The sequence below is a fragment of the Heloderma suspectum genome, chromosome 3 (assembly GCF_057233095.1).
Source record: "Heloderma suspectum isolate Gila_16-S chromosome 3, 16-S_ref, whole genome shotgun sequence".
Lineage (NCBI taxonomy): Eukaryota > Metazoa > Chordata > Lepidosauria > Squamata > Helodermatidae > Heloderma > Heloderma suspectum.
In genome coordinates this window covers 216297262-216309319 of record NC_139460.1, presented here as the reverse complement: position 1 = coordinate 216309319, position 12058 = coordinate 216297262, and the positions used below count along the sequence as shown (strand labels likewise).

Sequence of the window (12058 nt, the reverse complement as noted above, 5' to 3'; positions counted from 1 at the left end):
GAGGAGCATAAGTATGGGATTCTTCAATGAGACAATTAGAATAGCCCTGCTAAATGAGACCAAAGGCCAGCCAGATGCTTTAACTCAGAATAATGATTCAAATGCAGCAGAGTTGAGCTGATAACGCAGCAAACCAAAGAGAAATGTGAGGACTTATTTTCTATGGCAAGTTCTTTCTTTCTTTCTTTCTTCCTTTCTTTCTTTCTTTCTTTCTTTCTTTCTTTCAGCAAAGTAGAATTATTAGAAGGCAAAGCACGATGGAAGTTCTGCGGCCAACACTGATAAGAATTGGAGGATGCATTTACAGGAAAAACCACATTCGAGAGCAGGCCCATCAACATGAAGAGGAGGAAGATTTCTATGCGGGTATGATACTAATCCACAGAGTTCCATCATGATATCTCAGGTTCACATCAGGACTCAGAAAGAGCTATCAAATATGGAATATGGCCAACATAACAGTGATTCTCAAGAAAATCCCTAGCACTGAGGTTCATCCCCCCTCCCCCCCAGGAACTCAAGACAATAGGAAAGAGTGAATCTTAACCTCAGTTTAATGTTGGTGTGAAAATGAATAAAATACAAGGATTATAACACAGTTTGTATGCTAGATGTAATGAAGAGACATGAGGGTAGTAGTCAAGAATACAGTTTATTAAGTAGGGGTCTTTTGCTTAAGGGTAGTTCATGGGCTTTGCATGTTTAAGATTGGATTTCCAGTCCCTGGTACCTAACAATATTGGATGGCAGGGCTTCCTATGACCATGGATAGCTCCTGCCAGTCCGTGTAGAGCTCTGAGCTTAGTGGACCATTGATCTGACTTAGTACAAGGGGAATGAATCTCTACTCCGTCTTGTTTACAGGGAATATAGAGCTGTCTGTCTTCCGTATTCTTTGTCTGAATATGGTGTTCTCACCAATAGCTTTGGCTACTGGGCGGTATAGAAATGTAATAAATAAATACATCTGCTGTCTTTAACTTAGCAACAAGTCACCTTGCCCCTGCTGTTCTGGAAGTGTATGAAATTCATTAGTCTACTACGACAAGGCAATTGTCACCATTGACATCACAGTTTTAATTCACAGTTTGCAGTGAAATTCAACAGGCTGCTGAAAAATGCCAACATTATAAGTTGTAATGAATAGATAAATATTAGACATTCTGTTACAGAGTGAGATGTAAAGCTTTATTGTCAGTAGTAAAGCATGCTTGCTTGTGTGCAGAAGTTAGCTTGCATTCAAAATTGCAGCTGCAGCCATTTTAAGGGAGGCAATCCCCAGTGATTTGAGGACCCTGATCCTCTTGTCCCTTGGCAAGAGCAGGGAGGATTGGGCTTCACATGTTATGCTGTAGTGCGGATCATCCCTCTTGCCGAGATGGGGCAGGGGGAGATAGATTATAACACTGCAAAATGAGGTGAGATTACTTCCTTTCGTCTCAGCCCTATTTGGTAGTATGTACTGACCCTGGGGTAAGAAAGGGGGTAACATATAGAGGCCAGGATTCAAAGAAATGGAGAACTAGCTCTGCAAGCCCAAGTGCTTTGAATCAGAGGTGTGCACCAACCCCAAGATTTGACTCTGATCCTGACTGACCCATTTGGAAAATGGCCCAATTCGGCTCAGAACAATTTGGTACTGAACCAAGTTGAGATGTGGAAACCTGAGGCTTTGGGCCTTCCACTGACTATCATGGGAAATTTAAAAAATGATACCTTTTTTTCTCTGTCAGTATTGGATGAAAGTTGCAGGTATAATATAGTCTCTTAGGAAGGGATTATGCCTGCCAAATATCATAAAAATAGGTGCAGGGGGTTGTGTGCTACATGCCTTTATCTTTTTAAAGGAAACTGCTGACAACTTTTTTTTATTGCTTGGATGAAATTTGCAGTGACAGTTACCCCATCTGAGGGGATTGAGCCTGACAAGTTTCAGATGAATAGGTGTAGCGGGATTGTGCAAGAGCAGCCTTGACCTTTTGAGGGTATCAAAAAGAGGATGCACTTATCCCCCTATGTTTCTTGTGGTCCATTGTTGTGGAAATGACAGAGAGCCTAGAGTTGTCCCTAAGTAAGAAACCTGCACGTTTCAGAAGGATAGGTGCAGGGACTAGGGTTTATGATGATTGAAAACCGTTTTTTTCATAGAAAAGCCTGGTGGATTTGGAAGAATGGCCATCTCTCCATCCCATCCTTGCCCTCCCCCGAAGCACAGTGATTGGAGAGCCCTGGTAAAACATGCCCTGTGATTAAAATGGACCTGTCAGTCATTCAAACCCACTCTCGTCCTCCCCATCAGCATTTAGGGAAACACAAACAAAAGATGCTATTTTTAGAAACATGCAGTCTGGCTTTCCAAAGCTGAATGGCGAACAAAGCCTCACACCTTGGAGGGAAGCCTGCTTTGCTTTGGGAGGCATCAGAAATGGTCCAAAGGGGCCCAATTTGGCTTGGGCTTCAGCTGAATTTGATGCACATCCCTAGTGTGAACATATTTTGAACATTTGAGGCATTTCAACAGCAGTTAATGTTTGCAATGAAGAACAGAAATTGCATTGGCTGTTTTTGCAAAAAAAATGAGAACTGTAATTTTGTAGAAGTAGATAATGTCTCAATTTATTACAGCTATGGGCCACTCCAGATTGCCTAAATACAAATCTTTTTGCCATTACATACCCTTCCCTGTCTTTCGAGAATGTCATAAAATAGGCTTTTGTAGTTGTAGAAGATTGTGTCCAAGGTAATGTTTGCAGAAAAAAAACAAGAGGTGGCACTGTTCTGCTAGTAGTTACATATTCCACTAGCAGTTGCGTTAGCGCAACAAGTAGTGCAAGCAAGCCCCTAGCTTAATGAAGTCATCATGAGTTCTAAAAGCATTTGTACAACTGTTTCTCCAAGTGGAATCAAAGTATTTGACAGTTGGGTAAGGATGAAAGGCTTTTGGCGAGTAATAGAAGTTTTGCGCTAGTGAAATGATACCATTGGATATGATTAAAAAATGTAGAAAATAGGGTACCAGCGACCATGACTATGCAGAATAGGTCAGAGGGTTTGCTGAACAAATCAGCTTCTGAAATGATAGGCCATGAAAAAGACTGAAAATTAAATAGCTTTCTTTCTAACTCATACGAGTGACAAAAGGCTATTTTCTAAGAGGAAAAATGATTGTTTTTGCAAGTGAGAGCATTATTTTATCCATGAGGGTTGGAATTACAGTTGATGGCTGTTTTCTGCTTGTGGAAGTCACTTTACACTGTGTAATAATGGAAAGGCCGTTATGTCAGCGTTGGCATTGTAGTTGTACAATTCCTTCCCTAGGGAAGTACACATGCCCCTTACTTTGCCAGTTTTTAAATAGTTCTTAAAGCTCTTCTTTCAAGCTGCTTTAAATTCCCATTTGGAGTGCTCTGGGTTGTTTCGCAACAGTTGCTGTTCTAATGTGCTAATATAAGCTGCTTTTAATTAATATACTTAGGGCTCTGAATTGTTTTAAACAGCTGCTGTGTTAATGTTTTAATGTTTTAATCTTTTAGTATGGTCTGTGACATATATTACATTATGATGAATTTTATAGGATTGCTTGAGTTTCAGCATGATGGGAGCTGACTTGGGAGGGTTAGCTCTGAAAGGCAAAATACAAATGTTAAAATCAGTCAATTGCATTCAGTGTAAGCAAGCGTAAAGTGATGCACATTGGGGCAAAAAATCCCAGCTTCAAGTATAGCCTGACTGGATCTGAACCAATGGTGACTGACCAGGAAAGAGATATTGGAATTGTGGTGGACAGCTCAGTGAAGATGTCAATCCAGTGTGCGGCCGTTGTAAAAAAAAGGCAAACTCCATGTTGGGCATAATTAGAACAGGAATTGAGAATAAAACTACCAATATCATATTGCCCCTATACAAATCTATGGTGCAGATTTGCTGTGTACAGTTCTGGTCAACACACCTAAAAAAAGTTATGGTAGAGCTGGAAAAAGTGCAGAAAAGGGCAACTAAAATGATCAAGGGGCTGGAGCATCTCCCCTATGAGGGAAGGTTACAATAGCTGGGATTATTTAGCTTGAAAAAAGGAGGGTAAGGGGAGACATGATAGAGGTGTACAAAATTATGCATGGTGTGGAGAATGTGGAAAGGGAGACATTTTTCTCCCTCTCTCAAAACACTAGAACTCAGGGTCATCCCATGAAGCTGATTGGTGGGAGATTCAGGACAGATAAAAGGAAGTACTTTTCACACAGTGCATAGTTAAACTGTGGATTCGCTGCCAGAGGACGTAGTGATGGCCACCAATCTGGATGGCTTTAAAGGAGGGTTGGACAAATTCCTGGAGGAAAAGGCTATCAATGGCTAGTAGTCCTGATGCCTCTATGCTACCTCCAGTATCAGAGGCAGTAAGCCTATGTGCACCAGTTGCTGGGGAACATAAGTAGAAGGGTACGGTTGCGCTCATGCCCTGCTTGTGGGTTCCTGGTTGACAGCTGGTTGGCTATTGTGTGAACAGAATGCTGGACTAGATGGACCCTTGGTCTGATCCAGCATGGCTCTTCTTATGTGCTTAATGAATAAATGTAAGAAGAAAATAAAGTTCTGGCCATCAACTTGCTTCTTTTTGAGGATTATGGAGAATTTTTGTGTGCCATAACAGTGATGGAAATGGACTGACTTTCAGCCTCTGCCTTGTGATTCCCAAAGGGACTATAGTGTGATCTTCCATGGTATTATCCAGGGAGAAATGTACATACTTGTGCATGCACATATGCAAATCCCCATGCATGTCTTTCACTATGAGCATGCAGATGTCAGTGTATATAGCAATACATACACAGGTGTGGTTGTATACGTTGTTGTACACACACTCCTGTTCATCTGGTGCTATGCATGTTCAGTGACATTCTAACAGTGTTGCTTAGGTCCAATATGGCCAGTCAGTTTATAATGGAAGAATGTATGTACAGTTACTGCTCATTTGTTGAATGGGATCTAAGTGTTTTCTTTCAAGGAAGCACTTCCCAACACACAAATCCCAATATATTGTTGCTGGGAAAATGCAATTGTTTCTTGAACTATTTGGGCAATTGTCATTTAGATGACTACCTTGAACGTAGTTTTATATGTCACATTCAGCCTTATTAAAAGAGAGGGAAGGGGTGAAAGCAGCAGCTACCCCCCCCCCCTTTGTGTATAAATTTGAATTTGGACTTTCTGGACTAACCCTCAAAGTCTAAAATGTGGTAAGGCCATGCTTTTCATTAAGCACTTGAATAAGCTTGTTTGTGTATAGGTTTTTTCTGGCTGGCTGTATGTTAACTGAGAAGTACCTTCAGTTTGTTAGCTTAGCTGCTGGCATCTACCACAGAACATTTAAGTCAGGGGTGCAGAACCTCTTTCAGCCCAAGCGCTAAGTTCCATTTCAGAGAAGTTCTTGGGGGCTGCATTCCAAAGGCAAAAGGGGCAGGGCCAAAAGACCAAATACCAGCATATTTTAGCTTAAAGCTCTTACCGCCAGCAACTGAGCCTTAAGAGAGGCATTTCAGCCTTTAAGAATGGGAAAATATTGCACAAAAAATCCAGGAAAGCACCAAATGGTTGGGGACAAGGGGAAGGACATATGGCCTTCTGGGCCTTCTGGAACCCCACAGACATGTGGCCTTCTGAAACCCCAGAGAGCCAGATTGGGACCTGTGGACGGTCAGATTTGGTCTCTGGGCCTGAAGTTCCCATGATAAAACCCATGATTTTAGTGATATAATTAGCAGCCCTTTCCTGACATTGGATTATTCATAGAGTTTAAACGGTTTAAAAGTAAACCACTTCTTGTAAACAAAACGGCTTGTGCCTGGGAGCTTGAGGGTCATTTTTATGAATAACTTAGAATAATATTCAGGTCATATTCAGGTCTGTGGCCTGTATTTTGGACACCCTTTCAGTAAATGACTCCCAGTTATTAGCCCTATCTGTAGTGCTTTCCATGACAAATCACAGGATTTTTCAAGTCAATAGCATAGTGTAAATGAATTTTAAGGTGCTGTAGAATGTTGCTTCATGTACTGAAAACTTATTCCACCTTAAGCTATATGCTATGGTGGAAGTGGTTTAACACAGGATCTTTCACATGAGGAACATTTTAGAATTACTTTTCTGGTTAGCAGAAAAAATAATTGCTGTGTTTTCTTTTTCAACCGAGAATACCCTATTTCCCCCCATATTACATTCACTACTATTGAGAGCAGAAGCCAAAATCACTTTGCTTCAGATTTTCAGCTTTCAGGGCCTACATCTGTATCCACTACTGTTTAATGTTTTCTGAAATGGCATTTGCGTAACTGGAGAAAAACGGATTCCCACAGGGCTATTTTGCAGATTATATTCAAGAGAAGATAGAAAGAAGAGAAAGCCCTGTTCTGTTGACTACAGTGGCTACTTTCTGAAGACGTCCACAAGATTGAAAAGTCAGCATTATGGTTTTAAAACAGGTAGAAATAGAAAAGGTGTTGGTGGTTGCAGGTGGAAGCGATTTCCTTTATTTAACCTTGAGAGAAACAGGGTGATTGGACTGTCTTGATAAAGGAATTTTCTTTGCCCCATATTTTGTAGGTCCTGGGGATGGTGCAGATGAGCCCTGTGATGCCTTTGTGGTGGAAGAGACAGAAAGAGGTTACCAATGTGCCGTGAACATTCCCAGCCCACTTTACAAGTGAGTCTGTGGGCACATATTCAAATCACTTAACATGGCTGTGGATGTTTTCTCAATGATATATTAAATATATAAACAAGCCCCCTCTCCCCTAGGCATTTAAGACTAACAACTCAGTCCTGTAATGTCTATTCAGAAGTAAGTCCCATTGAACTCAATGGGGCTTACTCTCAGGTTAGAAGGTATAGGATTGCAGCCTAAAAGGTACTTAGCACAATCACGTTATGAGAAAATTTTTAAAAGGAAAAAGGGTTAGTGCACTAAGAAAGGTGATACCCAGAGCAATGTGGTATGCTCACGGGCTATTTTATGCTGAGCCTTTGCTATTCCCTCCCAACCACTTAGATGTCCTGTCATTCTTTCACCTTATTGTGGCTGCTTTCTCTAACTCTGGCTATTTCCATTTCTCATCACAGCTCCATGAGATCTTTTTTGTACTCTTTTTGACACAAAGCAAGCTCATGGAGTTTTGGTCAATGACAGCAATCCCCGTTTCTTCCCATTATCACAGGCATTGGCTAGTAGCTATTGGCATTCTGGTCCTTTACTAGAAATAGTGGGGGAAATGTCAGATGTTTTCAGTCTTTGTTCTTGATTTTAACATTGGCCTGTGTGACAACTACCAATGGGAAAATTTGTTACAAATTAGTTTCCTGAACTGAAATTCTGCAGTATGGATGCTGTTGTAGGAAGTGTTCTTTGCCAAGTGCTTTTACTAGACTCTAGTATTACAAAAAGGGTAGGATGTTTAATTTTGTGGTGTTTGGGATTACTTAATAATTTCTGCAGATGTTTATTCCTGATTCCTTATTTTCCCACTTTCTGTTTACACAGGTATATAATAGGAAAGAAAGGAGAAACAAAGAAGAAACTAGAAACAGAAACCCGAACTTCTATCAATATCCCTAAGCCTGGTGTAGAAGGAGAAATTGGTGAGTTCTGGTGTTTGTAAAAACGAATGGCCTTTTAACTTTTCACGCACAGAGCTAAGGTAATGTAAAAGGCATCTTGGTAGTAATTGGAAATTTTTGTGTTTGTGTTATCAAGAATGAAACTAGCTGCCTCTGTACTACTGAATGCAGTATAAGATAGATGTCTCTAGCACAGAATGTCAGAGTAATTTCTGTAGCTATGAATGAAGGATGGCAGTTGTTACAATCCTACTGCTTGAATCCAGAGATTCTTTGAGCGAAACTCTGCTCATGAAATGCTGCTCTGGTGGAAAGGTGCAGGGGGGGGGAGTGATTTTGCCTAAGCTCTCTGCAGCTCTCTGTACCCCCCTCTCCAAAAAAAATCTGGTCTGGAGGGTTGGTGGCAGCCCTGTAGCCAGGGTGGGGCAAATGGGTGCACTGCCCCCCTAGAGCTGTTTTTCGCCCCCACTAGGATTTTTTTTGGACAATTGTTGTTTTAATTTGTGACATCACAGACAATGACAGCCCCCATTTAAAGCTTCTTTAAAGATAGCTTCTTTAAGAACAGGAGCAATTTTAAAAATAGGACCCTCTGAAAAATTCAGTCAATAAGGCAGGACAAGTACACAACAAGAACCTCATCTGGAAGAACCCCCAAAAGTCTGCTCACTCAAGACTTTCCCTGACTTTAATTCTATGAAAAACCAAACCTGCAACTATTCTAAAGTATGATTTTTAGGTGCTATGCATTTTTCTCTCTCTGAAAAGGTGAATTGTGAACCCACCATTCAGGAAGCTTTCCCACATGTTTATCAAGCATTTTATAAGTTTACAAAAGGAATTCTATTATGCAGTAAATATTTTACAAAGTTAGGACACAATCCTATTGGATGTGCCCTGGGTACTCTTAAGCCACTGAACTCAGCAGCTTACAACTATCCAATGCAGAGCAGGAGGCGTGTCATGCCTTCCACTCTGCATTTTAGCTAGATGTCCAATGTCACCTGTCTATTGGAGGCTTCAGGGAAGGTGGGAAAGGAGGCTGGGGATACCTAGTAGCCCCACATCCCGGGTCTTCTCCCCTCCCCACCCCTGAGAATGCTCCCTTTCAGCCCCCTATGAGCTCGCATTTGCAAGTTCATAGCAGAAGCCAGAGCGGTGGGGGGGAGGGGGCAGGGAGTGTGGTTACTTGGCTCCGAGCTTGGAGCCATGTCTCCAAGCCCAGAGCCAGGAAACCAAAATGTCCTATGTCCCCCAGACACTGTCTAGGGGGCATACAATTGCTCTCCCAAGGACTCATTCTCATTGACTTCAACAAGTTATGCATATTGTTCTCAGCAACCGTTCTCCCTAAATGTTTGACTGGTTGCATTGTAATGTGCTCTGTTTCTAAACCTGTTTTTTTAATTGTTGTTGTGATACAAGATTAAAACTTGTATTGTGGGGTAAAAAAACTCCACACTAGTTTTTATAACTTCTATAATTATATAGTTATAACTTCTTAGTTACAGCATAAACTATTTTGTTTGTTTTACAACTTTTGTATCCCCTTGTTCACTGTCCTTAGCATATTTTTTTCTTATGATACAGAAAATATGCCAGTCACTCAACTCCTGGTGTTCATAATTTTTCTGTTAACTTGACCTTTACATAGCCCATTATGTAAGTTAACACACTCTCTGCATGGAGGAGGAGTGAGGGGGAAGGTCAGTTGCCTTTCTCTTCCCCTGACCTGGCCCTCACATTCCCCTGACCCGGCCCTCACATCCCCGGGGGGGGGGGGGAATTGGGTAGTGCGATGTGCCTCCCTGCCCCAAATGCACCACCTAGAAATGTGGCTGCCTCTCCGAACAAAGAAGGCTAGCTACAGGGCTGGTTGGGGGACCCTTCAGCACAATGTGGGAATTGACAGAGAGGGTGAAGGTGGTATTGAGCAAACCTCCTCCCCCCACCTTATGTCAGTGGCATCCTTTCCTGGATCAAAGACCCTTCTACGAATAGAGGGAGGCCTTCCATTTATGGAAGAGCCGGTCTGGATCCAAGCCACTGAAAATATCTAGTAGCTAACATGTTCTTCACATGTCATGAAATGCCCTAGTAAATGCCTACCATATGTCAGCCAATCCTTGCCCCATCGCAGCTTGTTTTTTTGCTCACCCCTCCCACTTACTACTCTTGTCCATTTAAACCTTGCTTGATGCCTTTCATATATTCATTTATATATCCAAAGAACTGTTTGCCTCACTGCTGTCTCCTAAATCTTTTCTGTGTATAGGATAGATTCAGTCCCCTTTTAGAACCATTGGCTCTTTCCTCTACTTTTTCCTTTAAGCCATTGTTCCTCTTACCCCCTCTTGGCCTGGCTGCTTTCTCTCTATATATATCTTGAGGCTTTGGGGTATAGTACTTCTGAACTTGCCTTCTGCAGTTCTCAGCCCAACCTACCTCACAGGGTTGTTGCTGTGAGGCTAAAATGGAGAGGAGGAGGATTATGTATGCTGCCTTGGGTTCCTTAAGGAGGAGAAAGGGTGAGATATAAATGTAATAAATAAAAAATAAAATACAACTCCAGGCAATTTCTTATTTCCTACATCCCAAGCTCTTCATCTCCATGCTAGAATAGGAAAAATGGTTTTGAACATCTTTGCGTTATTTCTTTATTTCTTTACATTATTTATATACCACTCCACATCAAAGATTTTGGAGTGGTGAACAACAAGATAAAATAATAAAGCCCATAATTAAAACAGTTAAAACATTTTAAAAGAACAGATTTTAAACATAATAAACCGTGGCTGGTCACTCAGGGAAAGCCTCTTGAAATAACAGTGTCTTCAGGAGACGCCAAAAGCAACACAACGTTGGTGCCTACCTGACCTCCAAAGGCAGGGAATTCCACAGGAAGGGGGCCACTATGCTGTCTTCCTGGTGGACTCCAACCGGGCCATAGGTCCATGTGGAACCATCAGGAGCAAGCCCTCCAATGACCTTGGTGACAGGGCAGGTTGGTAAAGAAGAAGGCGCTCTCTCATGTATCCTGGTCCCAAGTTGTTTAGGGCTTTGTACACTTGTACTAATACCTTAAACCTGGCCTGGTAGCGAATAGGCAGCCAGTGCAGTTCCCTCAGCAACAGAGTTGCACTCTGAAAAGGTGCAGCTCCCAACAACCGCTGAGCTGCTGTATTCTGCACTAGCTCCAGCTTCCGGACCATCTTCAAGGGCAGCCCCACATACAGAACATTGCAATAATCCAGTCTTGAGGTTACTAATGCCTGTACCACTGTGGCCAAGCAATCCCTGTCCAGGAGAAGCTGTAGATGGCAAACCAGCCAGAGCTGGCAAAAGGTACCCTGAGCCACCAAGGCTGATTCAATCCCATAACCAGATTGAAACCCAGACTGGAATGGGTCTAGATAATCAATATCCATCAAGAGTACCTGCAGTTGCTCCGCCAAAACCCTCTCAAGTACCTTCCCTAAGAAAGGGGTATTTGCGCCTGGGCGGTAGTTGTCTAATACTGTTGGGTCCAGAGTGGGCTTCTTCAGGAGTGGCCTCACTACTGCCTCCTTAAGGAAAGCAGGGACCACCCCTTCCCACAGGGAAGCATTTATCACTCCCTGAACCCACCCAGTCATACCTCCTTGGCTAGCTTTTCTTATCCAAGAGGGGCAGGGATCGAGAGTGCACATGGTTGGTCACATTACGGCAAGCACCTTGTCCACATCATCAGGCTGCAGGAACTGGAACTGATCCCACAAAATCGGGGCAGATGGTCGCTTCAGACACCTTGACTGGAACTGTGATAACAACAGCGTCAAGTTTGCTGCAGAGACAAGCGATTTTATCCTCAAAGTCTGGTGCCAAAAGGTCACAGCGGGTCCTCGACAGGGCCAGGGCCCCATTTACTGGGGAGGGTGTTAGTCCATGGACCACCTGGAAGAGTTCTGCTGTATGGCTACTTGAGGATGCAATGGAGGCAGCAAAATAAACCTTCTTTGCTGCCCACACCACCATGCAATAGGCACAATTATGTGCACTAGAATGTGCTTGGTCATCTTCGCTTCGAGTCTTATGCCATTTGCGCGCTAGCCGATGTCCAGCCTGTTTCATCGACCGACCAAGTATACTTGGTATACTCCCCAGTATACCAAGGAGCAGAGCGGGCTCTACAGTGCTGGAGAGGGAACTCGGGTGCAATCAAGTCGATGGCCCTCTGCATCTCACTGTTCCACGGTGAGACTAGGGCCTCGGCTGGATCACCAGCTCTCTCCTCTGGAAAATCCCCAAGAGCATTCAGAAATCCATTGGATTCCATCAATCTCCTGGGGCGGACCATCCGAATGGGGCCCCAACTCCTGCAGGAGGGAAGTAACACCGTGAGTTCAAACCTCATCAAGAAATGGTCTGACCATGACAATGGGGTTACTTAGAACCCCCCGCCCCAATCTTC

General features: G+C 42.9%; 1 protein-coding gene across 3 annotated transcripts in view; it reads left to right on the top strand.

The window, feature by feature from the left end:
* ASCC1 (activating signal cointegrator 1 complex subunit 1) overlaps positions 1–12058 on the top strand; it is a 97953-nt gene that overhangs the window by 8828 nt on the left and 77067 nt on the right. For all 3 annotated transcript variants that reach the window (XM_084845575.1, XM_084845577.1, XM_084845576.1), the window contains 3 exons: positions 228–366; positions 6598–6697; positions 7532–7629. In XM_084845575.1, the coding sequence (XP_084701701.1) occupies positions 258–366; positions 6598–6697; positions 7532–7629 (307 nt within the window). In that variant the 5' untranslated portion in view covers positions 228–257. The remainder of the gene's footprint in view (positions 1–227; positions 367–6597; positions 6698–7531; positions 7630–12058) is intronic.